Source organism: Ascaphus truei, chromosome 3 (genome assembly GCF_040206685.1).
Source record: "Ascaphus truei isolate aAscTru1 chromosome 3, aAscTru1.hap1, whole genome shotgun sequence".
Lineage (NCBI taxonomy): Eukaryota > Metazoa > Chordata > Amphibia > Anura > Ascaphidae > Ascaphus > Ascaphus truei.
This window is the reverse complement of record NC_134485.1, coordinates 10,829,228-10,855,352: the sequence shown is the minus strand read 5'-3', so window position 1 is coordinate 10,855,352 and position 26,125 is coordinate 10,829,228. Positions and strand designations below refer to the sequence as shown.

At 46.0% G+C, this 26,125-nt stretch overlaps 1 protein-coding gene across 2 annotated transcripts in view; it reads right to left on the bottom strand.

The window, feature by feature from the left end:
* Window positions 1–26,125, bottom strand: part of ARHGAP31 (Rho GTPase activating protein 31) — a 184,423-nt gene that overhangs the window by 55,730 nt on the left and 102,568 nt on the right. For both annotated transcript variants that reach the window (XM_075593636.1, XM_075593637.1), the window contains exons 2-3: window positions 18,800–18,902; window positions 16,367–16,511 (exon numbers count right to left, since the gene is read on the bottom strand). In XM_075593636.1, coding sequence (XP_075449751.1) covers window positions 16,367–16,511; window positions 18,800–18,902 — 248 coding nt within the window. The remainder of the gene's footprint in view (window positions 1–16,366; window positions 16,512–18,799; window positions 18,903–26,125) is intronic.

The window sequence follows — 26,125 nt, the reverse complement described above, 5'->3', positions numbered from 1 at the left end:
TAACTTGCCTATACCTTTCTTTTTCATCCAAGGAGAACTGGGACAATCAGTTAAACGCATTAAAAGGAGAAGTCTGAATGACAGAAATGTTTTAACTACTTGGTGGTCCTAGCGCCCAGCGATACATTGCAAAGCGTCGCCTTGTCCCTTCCCCGTGCGATGTAAGGGTTAACCAGGAGCCTCCGGCTGCAAGAGGTGTTATGATAAAGAAAAATGCCGCCCTGGAATGACTACAAAGGTTTCCCAAATCTATGGAATGCGAGCTCTTCTGCCAATAGGGGTTTGCCTTCGAGTGTTTGGATTAAGCAAGAGCTGCTGCACTAGAGATAAGTCTGACCCTGCGAGCGTCACATGGTCAATAATAACCCCCGCTATTCATTTGGTGTCTTTGCTGGTTACCTTTAAAGCAGCACTCCTAATTAGAGAGGGCTAAACTCATTGAGCGGTTTCAATCCGCGCGGATCAAAAACCGCCGTTGCATATGACCCGTGGACGGATCTGTGGAATCCAATCCGTGGATTCAGCGATCCTTAAGATTGGATTCTACAATCCGGCCCACGGGCTGCGGGATCCACGGGGACTATTGGTAATAATAATAACAAAATCTGTCAAACGCGATTCGCCCTTTTTCAGATAGATCCGCGTAAATCCGCAGACCAAAGGAACCGGCCGATCCCCTGCAGATCCGAATCCGTCCCCAATAATGTGCCCGTCTCTACTCCTAACGGCTCTAATAGGTTTGATGCAGGGGGTCTCCGGAGCGGAACCGCTTTGATTTCCCCCCTGTTTTGTTTTCAGCGTGATCCGAAAAATGTGTTTAGCCTCTTAATTTAATATTAATGAATATTCCGCTAACAACAGACATACTGTTTATTTAAAGCGAATACAAATATCACTCGTGAGCACAATCTCAATGTCTCAGACAGGTAATGCAACCATTATCTCCCAGCATGCAGTGCTTCCACTGCAGCAAGGGATTCTGGGAAATGTACATTACCTGGTAGTTAGACGGGACACAAATGTCGTGTTTGTAAGCAATTTGCTGCCAAAGAGTTGCAATTCAATGCATTGCTGGACCCTCCGGCAGCGATGGGAGGTCCAGTGGAAGAGTACCCTGATTGGCACTATCGCATTTTTTAGTGAATAAGCCAATTCGGGCCAGATACACAAACACAACTGTGGTAAATCAGAGCTCGTTCTATGTGACGTTACCTAGAACAGGAATGGACATTACGTTCCTAATTCCATGCAACAGCCACGGCCGCTCTACAACCCATTAGTATACTGTAGGCATGTCACGTTACTGTAGGGCAGGGGGGCTCAAGTCCAGGCCTCAAGACCCCCAACAGGTCAGGTTTAAAGGATATCCCTGCTTCAGCACAGGTGGCACAATCAGTCCCTGCTTCAGCACAGGTGGCTCAATCAGGTAAAGGAATTGGGGTGCTCAAACCCGCAACAACTCCATCCGAAGGCATAAGTATTAATAACCCCTGGAGATACCAATGGGAGTGGGTAGGCAGAATAAAGACATGTAGGTATAATATTGACTTTGTGCGCTGAAGCAGGGACTGATTGAGCCACCTGTGCTGAAGCTGGGACTGATTGAGCCACCTGTAGAAAAAAACGAATGGCTCACAGCCAGGGAGCCAGGTGTGGAGTAAAAAACTTTTCTTTATTGCAGCATGGTGAGAGACAAATTCACCCCCTTGGGGGACACAGATAGAGTCCTCCTACGCGTTTCAGACCAACAGGTCCTTTATCATACTCCTTGATAAAGGACCTGTTGGTCTGAAACGCGTAGGAGGACTCTATCTGTGTCCCCCAAGGGGGTGAATTTGTCTCTCACCATGCTGCAATAAAGAAAAGTTTTTTACTCCACACCTGGCTCCCTGGCTGTGCGCCATTCGTTTTTTTCTACAGGTGGCTCAATCAGTCCCAGCTTCAGCACAGGTGGCTCAATCAGTCCCTGCTTCAGCGCAGGTGACTGATCCTTAAAACCTGACCGGTCCCATTCAGACCCTGAAATAAGTCTCTAACTCAAGTTGAAAAAGAAGCGGGAAGGGAATAGTGCCAGAAAATAACGCCACTGTATGCTATACCTAACCCCAGACCTAACACCCATCCAGACTGGGTAACAACCCAATGTTAGGGATGTGAGCAACGCCAAGTCCCCACGTTAACCTTAACAGACCTTAGTGGGCATACAATGCTATGATAACACCTCATTTGCTTCTCGTTATTACCAGCACCCGTTACACGGTGCTCTTTATGCACATGGTTTAACATGAAGTCATTGTCTCCTGAAGGCCATTCATATTAAGTGGCATAAAGCGGAAATCCAAGCGCTTTTTTTCCCTCTACATTTACTTTGATTGTTTTTGCCCAGGATTGAAGCAGGGGGTCCCGGAGCCGGATCCCATTCATTTAAGCTCTAGAGACCGCCTGCTCCGGAGATACTTTCCTCTGTAGGAGGTGCCAGTAGCCCCTCCGCTCGGCTAGCAGGGATCACATAATGGCCGCTTTTCAACGCTCCCGCACCCTACGGGCCAATAGGAAGCTGTGACGTCATCCGCCGCGGCTTCTTATTGGCCCACGTGACGCGGGAGCTTTAAACTTGCAGGAGATACCGGCACCCCCCAACGGAAGTAAGTATCTCCGGAAGCAGGGGGTCCCCGGCGATTAAATGATGGGGTTCAGCCCCAGAGACCCCCTGTTTCACTCCTGCGTACGAAAATAAAAATAAATGTTAAAAGAAAAAAGCGCTTGTATTGCTTTTTTAAAGCGGTAATAGGGGTTAACATTTAAAAAAATATATACAGTATATATTATTGTTATTACAGGTTTGAAGCAGGGGGTTCTCCTGAGCTGTACCCCATTCATTTCAGCTACGGAGACCCCCTTCCGCCAGAGATACCTCGGTAGGAGGTGCCAGCATCTCTGCACAGTTTAACGGTGCAGGTCAGGCGGGCCAATAGGAAGCCGCACCTGATGACATCACGGCTTCCTATTGGCCCACTAGACGCGGGACATTTAAACGCCGGCATTAGATTAAGGATCACGGTTTCTTTGCTTGCAGAGATACCGGCGCCGGTACGGAGGTAAGTATCTCTGGAAGCAGGGGGTCCCCGCAGCTGCAATTAATGGGGTTCAGCTCCAGAGAACCCCCTGGTACAATGCTGTAATAAAAAAATAATGATATATATATTTTGTTTACCTTAGCCCGCATTGCTGCTTTAATGGAGCTTTTGAGGGATCTGGGTCTTGGACCCCATAGCTGCGTTGCATACCCCTTCTGGCAGCAACGAGGTTAAATAGATAACATGGTAGGCCCACGCTTACCTTTACCACATGAAAGCATTTACTGCACTGAATGGGGGAGAGTTGGTAACACAAGAACGTGGTAGCTCTGTGCTCAGAGTACAAAGCAGGACATTGACATTCCAAGTAGGCTCCTTTACACAAACCCAGTTTAAACGTTATATGTAATGTACGGGAATAACTGTAATAAGACATCAGTCCCACACGCTGCTCGTGTATCAGCCCCGGCTGCAAAGTGACATCCCGAAGCCTTGTTGGTTTTTGCTGCGGCGCTGGTAACTTTTTGCAATTGGTTCTCCCCAACGCGGCTGTCTTCCCCATACATTCACTCCGCACAGCGCCACGTCTGCGTTATATTGCCATTACATCAAGGATGCTTTTTCAAAATGGGATTTTTATAAGGCCTCGGCCATGGTTACTCCCGGCGTGCGGAGGCGCGCTGGGGCTGAGGGAAAGCGGGTGCTTTCCCTGGCCTTAGGCAGCGCGCCGTCTGGGGGCGTGTCGGCGGGCGGCCAGTGACGTCACGGAGCTGGTTCGCCCTCATTGGGCGAAACGCTCCCGTGACCGGTCCTGCGCTCCGGCAAGCGCGAAGAAGCGTAGGCGCGCTTGCAGAAGCGTAGGCGAGCCCCTACTAAAGCCGCTCTCATTGCGGCTGTAGGGGCTCAGTGCCGAGCGGAAGCGCGCCTCAGCCCGCAAGCACTAAACATGGACGTGGCCTAAGGGTTTTATGCCAATCCTTCCGGGTTCTTATCTTTTATATGCTGCGGTACTGCTGTTGTTTTTTTTAATACAGTAAAACTTCATTTTGAGGGCATATAATAAACAGGTTATTTGGGGTCAAAACGATATGGAAACCCCAGGCTGCAATGCATTTGCTTACTGTTAAAGTCACTAAGATTAAATATTGACCATTTAGAAAATCATTATTGTATGATGTGTTGTATCTAATTGCTATGCAGTAAATGAGAGCTATCTGTGCTGAAGCTGAAAACCTGACCTGTTGGAGGGGCTTGATGACTGGAATTGAGCCCCCCTGAGTTGCAGTATCCACAAAAAATGGGAACAATACTTGTTAAATAGGTACCGTTGAGTGCTATTTGTGTCCTGTGAAAAAAAATCATTTGGGCCATGTGAAATGTTTATCTCATTACATAATTACCCCCTCCCAATTTCTTCTGTTTCGCTAATGAATGCTTCATAATTAGCTGCTAAAAAGAACAAAGTTAAATAAATGAAGAAAGAACCATATAGCAGTGTAAAGTATTACTGAGCCAACAGAGGTCCAAACATGAGAAACGTTCCTCACCGTGCACCTGTTTAATGTTAATAATCCTTATTCTCACTCCGCTCTGTGCATCTGTTTTACGCGGGCACACAGAATACCGGCTTTAAATAGACTGCACCTGCATCTAAATAGCAGCCAGCAAGGCCAGACAAGACACAGGCTGCTGGAACCAGCTGTCTGGACTGAACGTGGAAGGGTTTGGGCACAATCCCCACGGGCTTCTGGGAGCACTGCTGTTCTAGGGACCACGGTTTGAGAGCTTCTAATCTGAACCGTCTTCTCCGAATACATAACAGACCCCCAAATATTACACAGGTCTTCATGTTTAACGTACAGTATAGTCGCTAAACCCACTACCTGCTCCAGAGTCATCTAATCCAGGGGTGCTCAACTCTAGTCCTCAAGGGCCTCCAACAGGACAGGTTTTAAGGCTATCCCGTGCTTCAGCACAGGTGACGCAGCCAGTGGGTCAATCGTGGACTGGCCAACTCCAATGCTCAAGGGCCACCATCAGGTCAGGTTTTCAGGCTATCCCTGCTTCAGCACAGCCACCTGTGCTGCAGTAGGGATATCCTTACAACCTGTCCTGTTGGAGGCCCCTTCGGACTGGAGTTGGCCACACCTGGTCTAATCAATACCAAGCCCTATGGGCAAAGAAATCCTGGGGAATTTAGCACACACTATTAACATGACACGTGCTTTCTGTTCCCCACTTAATATGATAAGGAGATTTAACACACAATGAACAATGACTTTACTTCCAGTCATTTCAATGGAAATAAACGCGTTGTTCACTGTGCGTTACCCTGTCTCTTACCATACTGGATAAGGGCCTGTGCAAATCGCAGCATTTTCATGTGTTTACGATTGCAGAGATGAGGTGAATCGGAGGCTGAACGTATATACAGTACAGATACTCACTGTCGCTGTGCAATACAGCAGGATCCTTGCTGGAGTAACAACTACAGCTCAACCCCCTTATAACGCTGAGATTGGGGTCCAAAGAATCACATCGAGCTATAAGCGGATCGCGTTAGAAAGAATGTACAATTGTATGCATTGTACAATAAAGTATTTAAAATACCAATAATCGCGTTGTAAAGTATTCATAAATACGAAAATTGGGAGCCACGCTTGCATCGCGTTATTAGCTGAGGTTGAGCTGTACTACCTTTCAGGGATTTCATTTTGACTTTACACCTTTTCGTATGGCCACTGAAGACGGTCTATGTCCGTCTCACGTTCTCTCCGTTACGGGATCGGGGCGCCGATAAAAAAAACAACATATATTGGGGCCAAAAACAGGAACGAGGGCGAATGCATTTATAGCAGCATTTATTTTCCTTGTGTTAGAATATTACAAGAATTATTTTCATAGCCTTTTATTAGATCTCGGTGTTTTCATGAGAAACAGAGTTACTGGGGAGGTTGGAATTCTGCGGTGACTGCACGGAGTGTTCGGAGCTGCCAACTGTTCCGTCCGTGGGGATCAGGGCCACAGCTAGAGGAATAACAGGGACCCCCCCAGCAAGATAAATGTGCAGGTCCGCCCGACGTGACCTTTTCTGAAAGTGAGCTCAGTGTGACGCCCTCTGAAAGCATTTTTATTTCTATTTTATTATTATTATTATTGGAAGGGCCCTAAGCCGGCAGTAGGGTTCACATGCTAATATTCCTTACTTTCTGAATTCCACCAGGCAGCGCTGAGCTGTTTTCCATGCAGACTACAAAGGATATGATCAAGAAAAATGCCTCACTTCTTTTTTCTGAGATTCTTAGAGAGGGGGGCGGGGGTAAGCAGCCACATTCATTTAGGTTTTGGGTTAAAAATCAGTAAGCGGGGAAAAACTTGAGGGGTAAAAACAGACGGCAGTGCGCAAACTTTTTTTTCTGCTTCCCCCCCCTCCCCCCACTCGCACCCCCAACTTACCTTCTCTTCGGCGTCGGTGGCGTCATGTGACATCGCGTTGCGATGGCGACGCGTTGCCATTTGACCCCGCGGCCAGGAGCCGCCGGAGAGATGGTAAGAGGCAGATACAGAGGCCTCGTGCTCTCCCCCGGCATTTTATTAAAATACAGGCCTCTGTAAGCGCCGCCCCCCTCTTGTCCCCCCCCTCCCCATGGGCGGTGTTCCGCCCAGTTTGCACATCCCTGCCATATTGTACAGTATAATGAATAGATATTGTACAAATTAAATTACACAGGGAACTGCCTGCCTATCCCAGGACTGAATTAAACTAATACCAATTTTAAAGGGTCGGTACCTCCTATGGCCAAAGTGATCTGATGCCAGGGGCATGTTTAACACTGGATTGGGGGTGGTGATTATTGTGTGTGTGTGTGTGTGTGTGTGTGTGTGTGTGTGTGTGGCTAGGGAGGGAGGGGGAATGAGTGTGAGGTGGAGAGGAATTAAGGTATAACGGAGGGGAGGGGGGGGAGTGTGAGGAGAAAGGTGGTAGAAGAGGGAGGTGGGGTGAGTGAGTGGTGGGGGGAAGAGTGAGAGAAATACATGGGGAGAGGGGGGGAATAGAGGAGGTGGCTTGCGAGGAGGTGTGAAAGGGTGGGCGGGGGTTGGGCTGACAAGGCCACCATGGGGGGCAGGGGGAGCAGTCAAAACTCTTGTCCTTTCGGCGGCCCTGATGCTTTACAAATATACGTATACACAGTATACGCCCAATCTAAAAACCATGCTTCACTGCGTAGAAACCACAGACTGAGAAAATCCCAGCCTTGGTGGATACTCTATTTTATTAATGTTGATCCAGAAGCAAAAAAAGTATATATACTCCTTGATAAAGGACCTAGTGTCCGAAACGCGTAGGAGGACTTGTTCCACCTCCAAGGGTGATGTTTTTTGTTCGTGTGCTGAATAAATAGACTTTTATTATTTACCACCTGACTCCCTGGCAGTGCGCTGTTCTTTCTCTTTTATTGCTTCTGGATCATCGCTACACGGCTGGCACGCCACCATGGACTCCCCTAGGCTGTAGGAGTGGGTAAGATCCTTCAAATTTATTGCTTATGTTGATCATTCATGGATGAGTACCATTATTGTCATTCCCTCCAATGAGGTTGCATCAAGGTGACATTTCTCATTTTTGGCTGTTCCCTCCAGGAGAAGTTAAGTTGTACTTTTTTGGTCACTCACAGGTCATATTCAGAGTTACCCACTCCAAGTACAGTTTTTAAGCAGGAGTTTCAAAGGATTTATATTCTGAGGCCAGTGTCATGTGTGGTATGAATAGCCCAGATAGCTTCAACTCAGCCCTCTTTCCAAAGCACAACAAGTCCTGTATATTTTCTTCACTTTATTTAGGAAAGCAGCAATAAAAACAGGCACTTGTGGATGAGATGTTTGTGTAGGAAAGGTGTATCTCTGTGGATGCTTTGTAGTAAGGGCAGGTGAAAAGGATAAGGCCTTGCCAGTGGAGAGTTAACAGAAGGTACTCACTCAGCCAATGTTGGAAGTAAAAGGAAGTGTGAGGGAATTCTGGGTAGCAGGAATAGTCTTGGGACAGACTATCTGGAAGCAAGGCAGAGGGGAGGGCAGACTAGCCCATTCTGAGAGAAATCTCAGAAGTTGCTGTAGCAACTCACTGGCTACCTGCTCACAGGCAGAAAGAGCAACATATTGATACATCACACAGGCACCGTGTGTGTATGTGGAACAAATGCCTGCAGCTGAACTTAAGGAGCTGACAAGCTGAAGGGGGTTCGGACAGAAATGTGATTCTTGTTTTGATAGTTTTAATCATGTTTGGAGCACCCATTCTCTATATATCCCATATTTTATTAACGTTGCCTACAAGCGTAACTAGAGACGGTTACACGGTAAGATCCCCAACTGGAGTAAATCACCAGGTAGAAAGGAAAAGGTATAGAGAGAGAAGCAGAAATGTGGAGAATGGGAAAACATGAGAACAGTTAAAAAATCCGTGTATTCCAGCTTTCTATAACAGCTGCTACTAACTACTAACCTCGCTGCCGGGACATCTCGCCACTGGTCACTTCGTCGCCAAGGTAAGTCCCTAACCTTGCCCCTTACCCTAAAACCCCTTAATCTTAACCCCTTATACTTATGCTAACCCCTACCCTAAAAATCCTATCTCCTTACCCTAAACCGCTGAATTAAACCTTAAATTAAGTCAGCGAAGCGGACAGCGGCTGAGTGTCCAGCGGCGGAGTGGCTCCCTCTGCGGACGAAAGCAGGCAGAGACTTGGGCGTGGCGAGATAGCCGGAACCAAATGTCCGATTCCGTAACAGAGTATCACTCTAGTTTTAAAGACGCAATCCTGCCTAAAATCAACCGCAATCTAAATACAACATCAAGATCCAAACAAACAGAGTCTTAAGTATTGCCACTGTATCAGGGGCCTCTGAGTCAGACTTACTAAGGTGCGATGGGGGCTACGGCAACGTAATTCTGCGCTAACTGCTATTACAAATCAATGGCAGGTAACATAGGATCGTAGTGCGATAACCACTATCACACTTTAGCGAATCCTGGTGAAAGATTGCTGTTTCCTTTCCCAGAATCCCCGGCTTCTCTAATCACTGTATGTTGACTCTGCCCCTTAAGTGAGGGCTGTTACATAGTGACACAGTGACATAGTTACATAGTAGATAAGGTTGAAAGAAGACCGATCATCAAGTTCAACTGCTGCCCAATTTAGACGACAGATACTTACCCTATATTTGTACTTACAGTATATTGACCCAGAGGAAGGCAAACACAAAACCCCAGTGACACATCATCCAATGATATCTCATAAAGGGAGGGGAAAAAATTCCTGACTCCAAGAATTGGCAATCAGATGACTCCCTGGATCAACATCCTTCCCTTGTTTACTTATTTGGTATATCCCTGTATACTGTACCTTTCCTTTCTAAAAAGATGTCCAACCTTTTATTGAAGATATCTATTGTATCTGCCATCACAGTCTCCATGGGTAATGAATTCCACACTGTAACTGCCCTTACTGTAAAGAACCCTTTCCTTTGCTGCTGATGAAATCTCCTTTCCTCCAACCTTAAGGGATGACCCCGAGTCCTTTATCCCTTGGGATGAATAGTTATTTTGAAAGTTCCTTGTATTGTCCCTAAATATATTTGTATATAGATATCATATCCCCTCTTAGACGCCACTTTTCTAATGTAAACAAACCTAATTTCACTAGCCTCTCCTCGTAAGTTAGATTGTCCATCCCCTTTATTAATTAGGTGGCTCTTCTCTGCACTTTTTCTAGTTCTATAATGTCTCTTATGGAGTGGTGCCCAAAACTGTACTCCATATTCAAGGTGTGGTCTTACTAAGGTTTTATAGCATCATTATGTTTACTTCCCTTCAATCCTTTCCCCGTGTAAAGCAAGATAAGATCTTGTTTGCCTTTGCAGCTATTGCTTGACATTGGGCACTATTGCTAAGGCTGATATCTACAAGCACTCTTAAATCCTTCTCCATCAAGGATTCCCCCAATTTATCCCCATTTAATTTGTAAGTTGCCTGTTTATTCTTGCTTCCCAAATGCATAACCTTACATTTATCTATATTAAACCTCATCTGCCATTTACCTGCCCACGTTTCCAGTCTCTCCAAGTCCTTCTGGAGAGAAATTACATCCTGCTCTGATTCTATTACCGTACACAATTTAGTGTCACCAGCAAAGATGGAGACTTTGCTCTCTATGCCAACCTCAAGGTCATTAATAAACAAGTTAAAAAGCAGGGGTTCCAGTACCGATCCCTGAGGTACTCCACTCACGACTTTAGCCCAACCTGAAAAATGTCCAATTTGCTTTATTTTGTACACTAACCTGTGTGGAACTGTATGAGAATCCTTTGCAAAATCTAAGTAGATCACATCTACTGCATTGCCCTGGTCTAAATTCCTACTTACCTCCTCAAAGAAACTAATAAGTTTAGTTTGGCACGACCTATCCTTCAGAAACCCATGTTGACTATTACTAATAATTTTGTTTCCATTAGGTATTTCTGAACATTATCCCGTATTAAACCTTCAAGTAGTTTCCCCACTATTGAAGTCAGGCTTACAGATCTGTAATTCCCCGGTTGTGATCTAGATCCCTTTATAAATATAGGCAACAAATCTGCTTTACGCCAATCTTGTGGTACTGAGCCCAGGGAAATGGAGTCCTTGAATATTACATTTAATGATTTGGCTATTACTGTTCTTTGCTCCTTAAAGCTGCAGTTCAGTCTTTTTTTTTTTTTAATTTATTTTATTTTTTTACTTCAATAGTTTTGTGTGTGCAATCTCTAATTACCTAAAGAACTGAATAGCTGCTGGTCAATTCGTTCTCCATGTATTGATAGGTCAAAATTTGGTGACATAATTAGTGAAGGGATCTGTTTATATTCTGCTTGTCTGTCAGTGGAAGCTCATGAATATTCATGAGCACTCCTGCACTGACATGTGCTAGAGGGAGGGCAGGGCTGACAAGGGTGTGTGCCAGGGCTTGTGACAGGACATGAAGGGGCAGTGCCTTAGCAAATGGCTGTTAAAATAGAATACAAGAAAATTGGTCTTTCAAAGTTGTTTTTTTTAAAACAGAAAATGCTAAAAGTATTTTTTCTTACTACAGAACTGATTTATTAAAAAAAAACACACATGCAGAATATTGACTGAACTGCAGCTTTAAGAACTATTGGATGTAGGTCATCGGGGCCAGGTGCCTTATTTACAATAATTTTATCAAGCCGCCTATGAACTTCTTCCTCAGTTAACCAATTGTTCGTTAATATAGAGGTTGTGGCTTCCTCCTGCGGCACTACTGTTGATATTGATTCTTCCCTGGTAAACACAGAGGCAAAGAATGTGTTTAATACCTCTGCTTTTTCCTCATCTCCAATAATCTGCCTACCCATCTCACACTGAAAGGGTCCTATATTTTCTTTTCTCATTTTTTTGTTATTAAGGTACTTAAAGAACTTTTTAGGGTTGAACTTACTTTCTATTGCAATCCTTTTTTCATTATCCATTTTTGCTAATTTGATTGTCCTTTTGAAATTTTTGTTACATTCCTTATAATTCTGATACGATGTCTCCGTCCCTTCTGATTTAAAGAATCTAACCGCCTTCCTCTTCTTGTCCATTTCCTCCCCTACCTGTTTATTTAGCCACATTGGTTTTGACTTATTTCTTTTATACTTGTTACCCAAGGGTATACACTGATAAGTGTGCTTTTCTAACAATATTTTAAAAACTGCCCAATTATCTTCCACATTTTTCCTGCAAAAACATCATCCCAATTTATTCCTTGTAGATTAGTCCTCAGTTTATTAAAATCTGCCTTCCAGAAGTATAAAGCCTTTGTTCAACCCAAGTAATATGGTTTTTAATTTTTTATTTCAAATGAGACGTTATGATCACTTTTAACCAATATTCAAGTACGGGAACATTTGGGTATTACGTCTACATTGTTCGATATTACCAAATACAGTATTGCCCCTCTCCTGATTGGTTTCTCAATAATTTGGGTCATGTCATTGTTTTTGCAACCCCAAAAACCTGTTTCCTTTTGATGTAACGCTAATCTCATTGCCCCAGTCTATGTCTGGATAATTAAAATCACCCATTATGCAAACATGACCCAGTTTTGATGCCTTCTCCATTGCCAATAGTATTTCGGCTTCCTCAATCTCACAGATATTTGGTGGTTTATAGCATATTCTCTACAAACATTTTCTTTATACTTTTACCTCCACCGCTAATTTCTATCCACAAGGTCTCTACATTTTCATCAATCCCTTCGTAAACATCTTCCCCTAAAAGACTGAGCCACTGATTGAGCCACCTGCGCTGAAGCAGGGTTATGTTAGTGGCCCATGAGTACTGGAGTTGGCAACTCCTGCAATAAAGGAAGCCTCCAAGCTGAACTTGACCCGCATTCACATTGACATTCTAGAATGAGTATAGTTATACTCAGCATTGCATCATACTACAGCATGTAAGGAGGCGCTGACACTCAGACCTTCACGGGTCTCCTGCTTTGCCAATTCCCCGCTGTGAAAGTTTGTTTATACAGCATGTGCTTGGCCGGGATTACAGAGCATTAGAAGTGGGCAGTTAAAATCAGCATCTGTCATTTTTAGACTCCAATAATGCATTGTAGGTCTATGGTAAATAAGCCAAGGAATCTTTACACAGAAGTGGTTACGGGTGGGAGGGGCAGCATGCGATGCGTTACATACCAGTGCTCTAAATATGGGCCCCGGAGACAGCTGCAAAGCAGAACAAGAGAGGAGGAACAAAAGGCACCAGGAAGGACGATGCCACCAGGAACATCAAAGGGAACGGAGCAGGAGGAAGTCTGACGGAACCAGGAGCTGGAAGCTGATTGCGAGACACGGACGTACTTTCCATGTTAGTCTGTGAGAAGGGCAAAGGTGCGAGTACTACCCGGTCTGTTTGTGTGATCGAAACAGGTGCACAAGAAAGAAGATGCCATACTAGTGTCATGCCTGGCGATTGCTCCTATAGATCATATAAAATGGTTTGTAAAAATCAGGGAGCGCAGGTCACCGATGGATACATAGGGAATGAAACAGAAAGATATATAGTGCAACCCTGTGGGCACAGGACCTCTCAGAACAAAAATGACTGAGATGACAAATGTAATAAAAAATGCAAAAAAATCAACACAAAAAAAACAATGGTAAAAAGGGATGACTCAATCTCATAGGTGGAACAGGGGAGATACCAGCAGGTATCAAAACATACGAATTCACAACACACAATCAAATTGACCAGGAGAATATATATAAATATAAAAATATTATATATATAAAAAATTAATTAAAAAAATGACCAATAAAAAGCAAGCAAGAAAGCAAGAGAGTGTATAAAAGCTACATAATGGGTGGAGGTAGCAACAAAAAACACTGAGACCGTGGAGGTAAGATCAGCAAGATATACTCACGGAGAACAGCATACAAATGGTGTAGGCAGGGGGAACTCACAGGACAGCCCCATGTACAGGCGTAAGGAGCATAAGGTGCGGCGCAGAGCTGCCCGGGAGTGGAGGGGAGAGAGCACCGTGGTGTAGACGGCTCTCACGGAGGGTCCGTTGCGCTGGCGTCTCCTCCAGTGGTCGCGTCACAGGACTTCCGGGTTCTCCTCTCGCGATAGTTGCGCCCCAAGTGACGGCTTAGACCCAGATACAACTACAGGGACAGCCGCAAGTGGCAGAGACTCAACGCGCGAATGATTCCGTGTTTCGCAAATGGCTTCGTCAGGAGTCAATAGGACTTTGCACTTGGCTGCTAGATATTTATTATATAGCGCATCCAATCGCCACAACTATTAAAGTACATGTAAAAAGGATGGCCTGTCATAGAGCACGATGTACACAAATAACAATATAGCCCCTATAATTGCCATATTCGTTAACTACCTTGGTGTAATCTTGCTTTAAAATCATAACTTTAATAACACACACAATTTTAATCTCAAGAAAATATAAAAAATACAAAAAACAAAAAACCCATCAGGATAATTCCTAGGGATAACAAAAAAACATAATATTAAAATACATAAAAACAACAATAGTGAGCAAACAATAATAGTGAGCAAACAACAATACAGTAGTGAGCAAACAACAATAGTGAGCAAAGCAGGATGTGGGGCCGTGCTGGTCCTTTCTTCCATGTAGTAACAAAGGAGGGAGAGGGGGGTACAGTATGTTACCTTTTATTGGACCAACAAGTAGTTGATATGTTGCAAGCTTTCCAACCCCTTAGGGTAGGGGTAGGACCCGATGAAGGACCCTAAGAGGTTCGAAAGTTTGTAACATCAACTACTTGTTGGTCCAATAAAAAGTCTCATACCCCCTACTCCCTCTCCCTGCTTTGTTACTACATGGAAGAAAGGACCAGCACGCCCCCCTCCCCCCCACCCTGCTTTGCACACTATTGTCATTGACTTTTATATGATCTTTAGGAGCAATCGCCAGGAAGTGCACCTTCCCTTTATCATCAGCGGGACAGCAGAAACTGCGAATGCGGCGTCTTCTTCTTCAATGCCTTAGGCTGCGATCATAGTGGCGGCGCGTGCGCGCGTGACGCTACGCGCCACCGGAACAAATGAATGTAGAGCAATGAAGGTGCACATAGTGTGCGCGACCAAGCGCTACAGAGCAACAGACAGCAGAGGAGACAAATGAAATTGATATTGCAGTGCGACGGGAGCGGTTCAGCCAATGAGGGCGAACCGCTCACGTGACGTGACAGCCATGCCCCCGCCACGCCTCCTGATCGCCTCCAGCCTAGTTTATGTTTCCCACTATAATCACGGCCTTACATTTATTTGAACTAGGAAGCAAAGCTTTCACGGTATGAGGAAGCGGAAGTGATCCTCACTCTGCACTCCCAGCCAGCTGTTTCTGCCGCAGGGAAGCGTTACTGGTGCTCTCTCGTGTACACGGGACGCGTGCTGTGAACGTAACTCTCCAAGCACCCATTCTTTAGGGCGCCGCAGTACAAAATGAACATTTCAGGCAGCCTGCTGCTATTATTACCATCTTTTATTTGTATGGCGCCAACATGTTCCGCAGCGCAGTACAATGTGGGAGGGAGGACAATGACATTGTATGATAAAAGTGCACATGTCTGGTAAGACAAAGTGAGACAGTAGAAAGGAGGTCCCTGCCGCCAGGAGCTTTCACAGCTTTGGTTAATATAAAGCAGTAATCCCTGCTACGGTTTTATTTGTATTATTTGTTTACTTAAACAGAGAGATCATCCAGAGCGGGAGCGAATTACCCTACTGTATCTTCAGGGACCGCTCTGCTGCTTAAAAGCAACACTCCCTTTCTTTCTCTCCCTTACTTGTTCTTGTTTTTTAACGCCCGTTATTACTGGATAGGAGCCAGAAGGGCTCCTCTGAAGCATGACTGCGCTGTTTAATTAGTGACCCAGTTCCTCAGATACTTACCAGGGAAAGAAAATGGCTGCCAAATGTCAGGCCAATAGGAAGCCGCCACGTCATCGGTGGCGGATTCCTACAGCACAGCCATTTAAATCTCCTTTGAAACCTGGAAGTACAGTAATAAGGAAGTACAGTAATAAGGAAGTACAGTAATAAGGAAGTACAGAAATAAGGAAGTACAGTAATACTGGCATCTGTTCCAGTAAGTATCTTGGGAACCAGTGATAATGGGGTTTAGCTCTGTAGGAGGCCCTAACCTGGCTCCAATTCTAGTTACGGGGGAGATTGCTGCTTCAGGTTCTCTTTTCTTAATACAGTTTGTGTGTAAATTAGGAATAGTAGATGAATACAGTACCTATAATGATATATAATGCACTCTAAATACAAAACATTAAACATATTTTTTAAGTGTGAAAATGATGCCGAGATCAAAACTGAACTGCACCCCCCCCCCCCCCGCCCCCGCCACCCTCCCCGATATTTATTTGACATAAATGTTTCTCCAAATCAGAAAACTGTTGTGGGATCTCATAGAAAATAAAAAAAAGGGATTGGATAAGGAAACGACCGTTACAATAAACATTTGCAAAAAAATAAATAAAAGATTTTTGATTCATTTAATGAAATTGGATGTTGAAAATGATCCCTGGAAAGAATGGATACAAGACCCCGAAATTAGTATCAGCTAAAAGCAGATTCCGTTTCGCACCCTAATAGCAGCAAAGTCTGGGGCCAAAAAAATAACCAGAGAAATCATTGGAAAATCTTATTAAAACAAATATCCCATAGCAGTGGTAGTGCGAGAGAAGGGTCTTACTGTGAACTTCTTGTACAGCTGGTAGGTGAGGAGCGGGTTTGGGAGTTCCCTGAAGTACAGCTTGCACAGTGACCCCACACAGTGAATGTCCTGGAGGTAAAGTTCTCTCGTTAAGTCTGGACATTGATCTGAACCGAACTCCTGCCTGAAACAACACAGACAGAGACATAACAGCGTGGAGAGGAGGCCGGCGTGGCTGTGCCTTATTCACAGCTGCTTGTTATAATCACAGTGATACTCTATATGCAGGCACTGACAGTGCGCTTTGCTCATTGGGGCCACACTGTAGGCACAAGCGGTTTATACTAGCACTGAGAGTGCATGTGGCCCACATATTTTAAACTAATAATACACACGAGCTTTATATCCATGAATCCCTCATGTATTCTGTGCTGCCCAAGGTAAAATACAGGTGCAATGAATTGTCATTTATGTCCAGGCATATTAAACAGTGCTAGGCCCCAGGACACCTCAATCAGGGATGCGCAATTTTATTTTTATACATTTTATGACCCTAACAATCCTCCTGAACTGAATCCTGGGAATTTCAGCGCCCAGCTTTTGACACGCCCACTTCTGAATCTTCCACAGTGTGTGAGGAAACAACATGGCCTCCGAGAGAGTCTCACGGTCATCGCTGCATGAGGGGGCTTCTTACTGGGGGAACTATTTTCTTCATTTTTTTCCACTGTCAGTTACAAGTTTAAGGGCGGTGCATGCTGGCATAGCACCGGTGATTAAATATGCCCCAAAATGGCACATATAACAACCTCGCTCCATTTACGGGGAAGACAGACCTGTGTTGCGCCTGGTGGAAAATGCAGTTATTCATTACATGCAATAGTGCCAAACAGACACAGTGGCACGGAAACGCCTATTCAAGCCAATGGGAGTTTCTGTGCGGTAGTGCCAGGCGGCATCACCGCACTTTCATGGATACCATCCAAGGTGTGCTAATGTGTGTGCAATCGCTGAGTGCGGATTGGCCTATATGTTTAGCAGATCGTCTAGCGATTAGGTCACGTGAGCTGTTCTCTTCCTATGTAGCCAGTTAATAACGGGACAAAAACAGAAAATTGGGGCGCAAACACAACCAAAAAACTACATAGTGAAAAGAGGTGAATAAGAATGGCTTACTGTGGGCAGGGGAGATATGGGGGGATATGGGGAGATATGGGGGGGTATGGGGGAATATGGGGGGATATGGGGGGTATGGGGAGATATGGGGGATATGGGCAAATATGGGGGGTATGGGGAGATATGGGGGATATGGGGAGATATGGAGGGATATGGGGAGATATGGGGGGGTATGGGGAGATATGGGGAGATATGGGGGGATATGGGGAAATATGGGGAGTATGGGGAGATATGGGGAGGTATGGGGGGTATGGGGAAATATGGGGGGTATGGGGGGATATGGGGAGATATGGGGGGGTATGGGGAGATATGGGGAAATATGGGGGGTATGGGGAGATATGGGGGGATATGGGGAGATATGGGGGGGATATGGCCCCTCTAACAGCGTATCTAGAAATGTATTTTCCATTGAGACACAAGGGAAAAAAGAAGGAATAGCACAATAGTGTGACACTGTATGAAAGAAACATGTATTGATTATGAATAAATGGGAACACACACACTATGTTCTATGACAGCGGTATTATTGTATAAAACCTATGGAGGATCTGGAGTAAGGACCCTACTGGTTGTAGGTACAACCGAATGCCAGTGTAAACAGTCCTGTTTGGGTGGTAAGTCCTGTTTGGCTGGTAAGTCCTGTGTCTACCAGCCAAACAGGACTGTTTTCAGGGACATTTCCAGATACGCTGTTAGAGGGGCCATATACCCCCATATCCCCCCATATCTCCCCTGCCCACAGTAAGCCATTCTTATGCACCTCTTTTCACTATGTAGTTTGTTTGGTTTGTGTTTGCGCTCCAGTTTTGGTGTTGCTAACCCAGGCAAAGGGACGGTGTCTTTTTTGGGAGCTGCACCACAACCTCGTCATGTTTAATATCACATTGCATGTACGTTAATTCATTTGTGCTTATCTTTCCCTCAGTTAATAACTGGGCCTAAAAGAAGTAACCCCCCCCCCCCACCCTCCCCAGTGAGAGAGGTCTTCTACTTCAGGGGGGTTCAACTCAGTCCTCAACCCCCCTCCCCAGTGAGAGAGGTCTTCTACTTCAGGAGGGCTCAACTCAGTCCTCAACCCCGCTCCCCAGTGAGAGAGGTCTTCTACTTCAGGGGGGCTCAACTCAGTCCTCAACCACCCTCCCCAAGTGAGAGAGGTCTTCTACGTCAGGGGGGCTCAACTCCAGCCCTCAGACTCCTGTGACTAAGAAGGGGTTAAATCCCATTGTGGCGACTCGGTGCTCCTTCCGGCATTAACCCCTTGTTGCTCTGAGACGGGACATGCACTTTCACAGTTACCTCAGCTTTTGTATGTTGGACGTCACGCCAGACAGACGGTAGATGCCGTCCACCACACCATGCGTCTCAATGAAGTCAGCGCAGCTTCTCAGCACCAGGGGCACTAGACAAGAGAGAATGAAACACAGAGGTCACTCGGGGAAGAAGACACCGCACAGGTGCACCTACAATAAAACCAGCTCCAGGTGAGTCCCAGCATTGAATCGGTTAAAGGTAAGTATAGTGCGATGGACGGACAATTGGGAATCGCTCTAACTCCAGGCCCCTTAAAAAAAAGTCCCAATAATAATAATAATAGATTTTATAATAATATTTGATCATATAGATATGTATACAGTGTATACATAGTAAAATAATACTGCAACGAGTTACTAACTTAAAGAGTTACGCATGAGGAGGAGGAGCTGCAATGTAATAAGAGACAGACACGTTAACACTAAATATCCACCTCCAATGTAGTGGCTGCATATGGGAACCCAGGCAGCTTCTTGGAGGACCATAAAAGACCACTTGCCCCAAACGGGACCGCCGCAGTCCTACACTAGGACACCACATGGTATAGAGATCCCCCCCAAAATGGCGGTCAACGGAACAATTGCTGCTTTCTACAGGCCTGGTTCTTATCTTAAACATTTCCACGGTGATGCTCAATGCTCCATGGAAATCTCTCCCCCCAGTCCACCCCCCCACACCCTCAATATCTAGTCTCCTCCATTCCTGCTTCTTCTTTGCTGATTGACGGCAACAACAGAGCTAAAATTGTTAGGATTACAAAAGTGAATGATTTTTGCGGATCAGAGAAAAGCAATGGGATTTCACAGACATAAACCAATCTACCTAACAATCTACGTTTCTCAAACCCGTTGCATCCAAAGAGGCCTTCAATAAGTTGCAGGCCCGCCCAGAATTGGAAGGGTTGGGTGGCAGAGTGCGGCAATCAGAGCAACGTATTATCGGCGAGTGGCTCATACTGTGCACTGAGGACGCTGCCCGTTACCCTGGTTACCGGACACTGCCGCCTGCTTCTGAATCAGAGGTAGGAGCGGGGACCCTGCATTGGCCACCCCTCACACTCCCACTGCCCGCACGTCCAGAGAGGGACAATACCGGACACATACATGTCCGGTGTTACCGCTCATTTTTTACTGGACAGATTGTCAAAATACCGGTCTGTCCGGTTCAAAACCGGACACCTGGCAACCCTATCACAAGTGAGCAATGAACAGCTCCAATCAGATTTAGGGGCCTAGTCACAAAGCAGTGATAAGTGGTTTAGTGGTCGATAAATGCCCTTATTACGCGATACTGCCTGCTTTGCTATTCACCAAACAGTGATAACAGCGCAGTATCGCGCTATAATGGCTTTTTAATGGCCATTAACAACCAGAGCCAACAAAATCGTCTGACAGGCCAAAAATAGGGCAAAATCACTTTTCTTGCCAGTAACAGCTATTTACAAAGCAGTGATACGCTTAACGAACTTTAAAATATTTTGGTGTCTGATAAAAGTAGGTGCTAAAGATAGTGCATAATGCAGAAAAGCATTTTTTGGGGGGTTGGAGGGGGGGGTTGATACTAGTGTGCTGGACCAGGGGGTCTTCTGAGCTGAACCGCGTTGATTTCAGCCTCCGGTACCCCCTACTTCCCGAGATACAGGCCCCAGTAAATAAACATATCCCAAACTGTGGCAATAGCTGATGGGGGGGGATCCTATTCTATCTTCCCTTCAGTGGGTGTGGAATGGTCTCACTCCATGTAGGGGTTAATGGAACGAAAAAGCCAACACAATGCAATACGGCAAATACTGTAAACTTTATCAATGTTAAAATCTATCAAATGTACACTTACATAGTGTTCAACATAACAAGGCACATCAAAATAGTGTCTGCTGCGTAGCTTCTCACCGCTCCCCTCTCTCAATCTCTCCGTCGCGTCACTTGCGGTGGTGACGCACTTCTGTCCCAGGATGTAGGAGGATCCTGGGTGCAGCACGGTGAGGCCAGAATGAAGCCAGCAGTCCACAGAGAATTACTCTGCGTGTTTCACTAGGGTAGCTACAGTACCTACAGTAGCCACGTTGTCATCACCTCCGTTTCCTTTTTTCCTGCTAGATAACGGGGAGATTCCGGGGTGCAGAGTTGTCTGAGACATGTGAATGTGCTCACAACGTGGTATTTTTATTTTATTTTATTTGCTGTACTTCCTTTTAGCACTTCAAGTACACAGGCCCTCTATTTGTGTAAAGCTCGGCTGCAACTCTTGGTCAAAGTGCAATTATAAAGGTAATAAGAGGTAATGCCTGTTATGTTCAGGGGGTAACATTTAAATTCTTTCTGGGTAAGCTACCCAGCTATCTGAACAAGCTCCTCACCCCTACCACATGCAGCACTTATCACCTGAGATCAGATTCCAAAAGACTGTTCATGGTCCCAAGGCTCAACAAAGAATCCGGACGTTCCTCCTTCTCCTTCCGTGCACCCCAAAACTGGAACAGCCTTCCAGAGACTCTCATATCCACCACCAGTTTATGTTCTTTCAAATCTAAGGCTGTCTCACATTTTAACCTGGTCTGTAACTGTTTCATACGCTCATAATGTATATTTTCTTTAACTGTGCATGCAATGTCTTGTATATAATGTATACCTTGTTCATTTATGTAACTGTACTTGTAACCATGTATTATTTGTCTTACTCTGTGCCCAGGACATACTTGAAAACGAGAGGTAACTCTCAATGTATTACTTCCTGGTAAAATATTTTATAAATAAATAAATAATTTTGTCTTCCCTTACTAAATTTGTGCTGCAGCAGAGAGACTTCTTAAATTAAATTAGTTTTTTTGTTTTTAAAGAAAGTAGAAGTGTAGGTTTTCTGCAATGAAGAGTGAATTTACGATTGCGTGTGTAAAAAGCACAGAGGAAACCTTTGTCTCACATCAGACAACAGTATCAATCGATCTGCTCCCATCCCTCAGTCAGATAGCAGCTGCTTTCACGTGTTATTTCTGCAAGCTGCAAACGCTTGAAACAAGCGCACACGAGCATCAAAATATTTCTTCTGAGTAACGAACAGCTGATGGAACCGATGTCAAGACCGTGCCGGCTGAATCATCTGTCTAGATGATATGATGCCCCAGGACAGGGTCATAGAGAGCAAACGGTGTTCCAGCTGACACTGCCTAATACAGGGGTGGCCAACTCCAGTCCTCAAGGGCCATCAACAGGTTAGGTTTAAGGAAATTCCTGCTTCAGCACAGGTGGCTCAATCAGTGGCTCAGTCAACAACTGAGACACTGATTGAGCCACCTTTGCTGAAGCAGATTAACCTTAAACCCTGACCTGTTGGTGGCCCTTGGGGACTGGAGTGGGCCGCCCCTGGCCCTAATAGAATTTGGTGGTCTGCAGATTATCCAAAGTTCTTTGAAGTGGAACCCACTGGTCCCACGGAGTAAGCGTCTTCGAGGCCGGCTGCAGCCTAAAAATGAAGTTATGAATATTCCCCCCAAAAATGCAGCCATTCTGGTAATGTAATTTCTGGTACAAAAAGTTCCAGTTACAGATGTAGTCAGCATTACCGCCCTGGATGAAATGCTGAGAAACGAGGCGCTGGGGGAGGTCCATTCCTTTCAGTGGGACCTCCCGGCACATTAATGCTTCCGGGACGCGATCGGAGCGCAGTGGTCAGTAATCTCATGTAACTTTCAGCTCCCCCGATATGACAGGAACATACAATGTAACTACATTATCTAGCACAGCGGTGCGCAAACTGGGGGTGCGCAAGATTTTTCTGGGGGGGCGGGAAGTTGCAGAGGTCCCACGCTCTTCCCCAAGGCATTTAAATTAAATACAGGGGGACCATGCGAGGCCTGTGCAACTCAACTTACCGAGATTCAGGGGCTTGGTGTGACGCGTCACCATGGCAACACGTCGTGAAATGCCGCCGCGGGACCATCTGACGTTATGTCACATTACCCCGCGGTGCCAGTTGACCCCCGTCGCTATGGCAACCCAGCCTCACATGACCCCGCGGCATCATTTGACGCCGGCAAAAAAAGGTAAGGGGGGCACGACTACCGGGAGTGCAAGCAGAGGGGCGCAGCTCCAAAAGTTTGTGCACCCCTCATCTGGCAGCACAGATACTTCTAACAGAGGTGCAAAGAAACTCGAAGCGGCAATCTCGGCTACTCGTTTTCTTGCGTTATGTTCTGCTCTGGCGCTCCACCCCGCCCCCACCCAGGTCTGGGGATTGCAGCTGGTAACGATATCTGTGTCTCTGCCCCGCCAGGAGAAACAAAAACAGCTGTTCAAGTCTTGCAGGTCCCACCAGCCAATAGGAAGCTGTAACGTCATCCGCTGTCGGTTATTTAAATGTAGAGATGGGCGCATTTTTTTTGCGGATTTGGATGCGGTTCGGCCGGTTTGGATCCGTTGCGGTTCGGACGGTTTGGATCCGTTGCGGTTCGGCCGGTTTGGATCCGTTGCGGTTCGGCCGGTTTGGATCCGTTGCGGTTCGGCCGGTTTGGATCCGTTGCGGTTCGGCCGGTTTGGATCCGTTGCGGTTCGGCCGGTTTGGATCCGTTGCGGTTCGGCCGGTTTGGATCCGCTGCGGTTCGGCCGGTTTGGATCCGTTGCGGTTCGGCTGGTTTGGATCCGTAGCGGTTCGGCCGGTTTGGATCCGTAGCGGTTCGGCCGGTTTGCCTTTTCCTTTTTATTGACAATACACTGCGCGGATTGCTGAATTCGCGGCTTGTATCCAATGGCGGGTTTTTATTAATCCGCACGGATTGAAACTGGAACAATTCGCTGGCGGATTTTACACCGCGGAACGGATTTTGCACGGAAACACAGGAAACTCCCAGGAAACGGATTTTGGCGGTTTCGCCCGTCCCTATTTAAATCCCCTGCAGAAACCAGGAACTAATGCTGATAACTTTACCGGTAAGATTATTGGGAATCCCCTTCCTGGTCCGATACCATTAAAAAGTATATATATATTTATATATATACATTTACAGTGGGATTTCTGCTTTAATATTAAAATCACATTCCTTTCAAACACTAAAATGGCATCAGAAGAATTGTGCAAAAAGTCTCCTTCACTATGAAATATACATTGATTATTTTATTGATACTTAGGTTTTTCTTGGTAGATGAAAATACTCTAAGCTATTACACCGTGCATGAAAATGCTCAGATTAAAGCTGCAGACCAAACAATATCCTGCATGTGTGAGGTTTTTTTTTTTAATACATCAGTTCTGTACTATGAGAAAATATTTGTAGCATTTTTTTAAACAACTCTAAATGCCATTTGTTAATGTACTATAATGTGACAAGCATTTTTTGTTGCTATAGCAACCATTTACAAAGTCACATCCCCTTCCTCTTCTGAAACAGGCTCTGGCACACCCCTTTTTGAGCCCTGCCCTCTCTCTAGCAGTGCACCAATTGTATCTACAGACTACCTGGTCACATGATCTTCCCCACAGAACTTTGCATCTTTGGTCCTCTCCTGCTGCACTGACAGCCATTTAGTGAACCCCCGAGCCAAATCTTCGCCGATCGATCGCAGGAGAACGGATCGATCAGCAACTTAGCTAATTACTGATCATTTTGTGGATTGTATTGATGCACATATTAAAGTTTTTTTTATTAAAGGGCAGCTTGTACTGCTGCTTCACGTTTTTTCTTGATTGGGGTGTAGCCTGCTTTTAAACAATGCTGAATGCAGAAGTCATAACCGTTACTTTTTGCCTAAGTACAGGACATTCTGTAGCATCTTGGCCGGCCTGAGGAAAGTCACTTTTAGATTGTAAAGCTAAGGCCCCGGTCACGCCGCTGTAACGCGCGCCCGCGATATTGGTGGCGCGTTCAGACGATTCCCCGGTCTGCAGCTCACTGCAGGAGGAGAGACCGGGGGGGGGGGCGTGGCGGGGGAGTGACGGGGGCGCGGCCATGACGTCACCCGGCAGGTTCGCCCTCATTGGCTGAACCGCCGGGGGGCGTGCCTAATCGCTCGACGCGAGTCCTGCTCTCAATTCTATTGAGAGCAGGAGCAGCTCTCGCCCGAGCGCTGCGGCCCCCCCTCGCAGCGGGCCCGGCGCCATTGAGGGGAGGGCTCTCGTCCGTGCAGTGTCCGCCACAGCGGACGCTGTAGTAGGCAGCGGGATCAAGCCCTAAGAGACCCAGAGCTGCAGGCATTTATCAGCGAGCTTTCCGTTCTCCAACTCTTCCAGCTCAACCTTAGAGCATGGAGCGGGGAGAGAGGTGTGTGCGTGTGTATCGAGCGTGTGCATGTGTCAATCTCGAACGTGTGTGTGTCTCGAGCGCGTCGCGCCTTTCACCATTGTGTCCAATATTTTTATTGAAGTCACCTGGCCCCCCTAAGTTCAGAGCGGGGGGAAACTGCTCATCAGGATGAACACAACGGGGGTCCCAGCTTCTGAATGCACATTGTAACGTATACAGAGCTCCACCAGCTCAGTCCCCCGGCAGGCAAGGTTTTCAATATTTCTCTAATTGACACTTACTTAACATCACTCTAATAATAACAGAAATAACTTGTATTGCCATGAAAACCTGGCCTGTTGTCTGCTCCTGAGGACCGAACTTGGGGAACTCAGACGTTACCAGTGTATTCAACACAAAAGTAGAGCCCTTGAGACATATTTCTTCGTGCTATGATAACATCTCGCTGCCCAGACTTTATCCTTCTAGGACTAATAGCGGCCGGCCATTCCCAGCCACACACATCACAAGGAACTAATAACGGAGAATGAGCGCATGCAGCCTGGGAAAGCAGTTACATCATGTTTGGCTTTGCAAAGCATTGTGTGTCAGTATTGCTGATTAGATTGAACCAACAAACCACTGATGATAAGACTGAACCATACAAAACTTGTCTAGGAAAGAAAGCAGCCGCAAACTAAGGGCTTGGACCAATGACAGAGTTTAGGGCACTGTCACGATACAGCCATGCAAGGGTTAAATTGTGTGAGCCGTCCAGCAGCCGGGGTTAACTTTTGTTTTTAAAATAACACATTTGTCTGTTCTGATGGGTACCCTGGACTGGTCATGGGGGCCGGGCTTTATTGGCCAATCAAACAATTGAATGTACGGTAGGTGAGCCATGTTTTAATTGGGATGACATGATAGTTGGCAGAGGCGCCACACACACCCCAGCACAGCCATCTATGGGGCAGGCCCCAGTGGCCGTGTGTGTCTGTGCGCGCAATGCGCTGTGACGCGTACGCTGGCAGGGAAAACAAGAATTTGGTCTTCCCGTGCCGCGATCACGTGTACGGCGGGCAGCCAATGGAAGGGCAGCT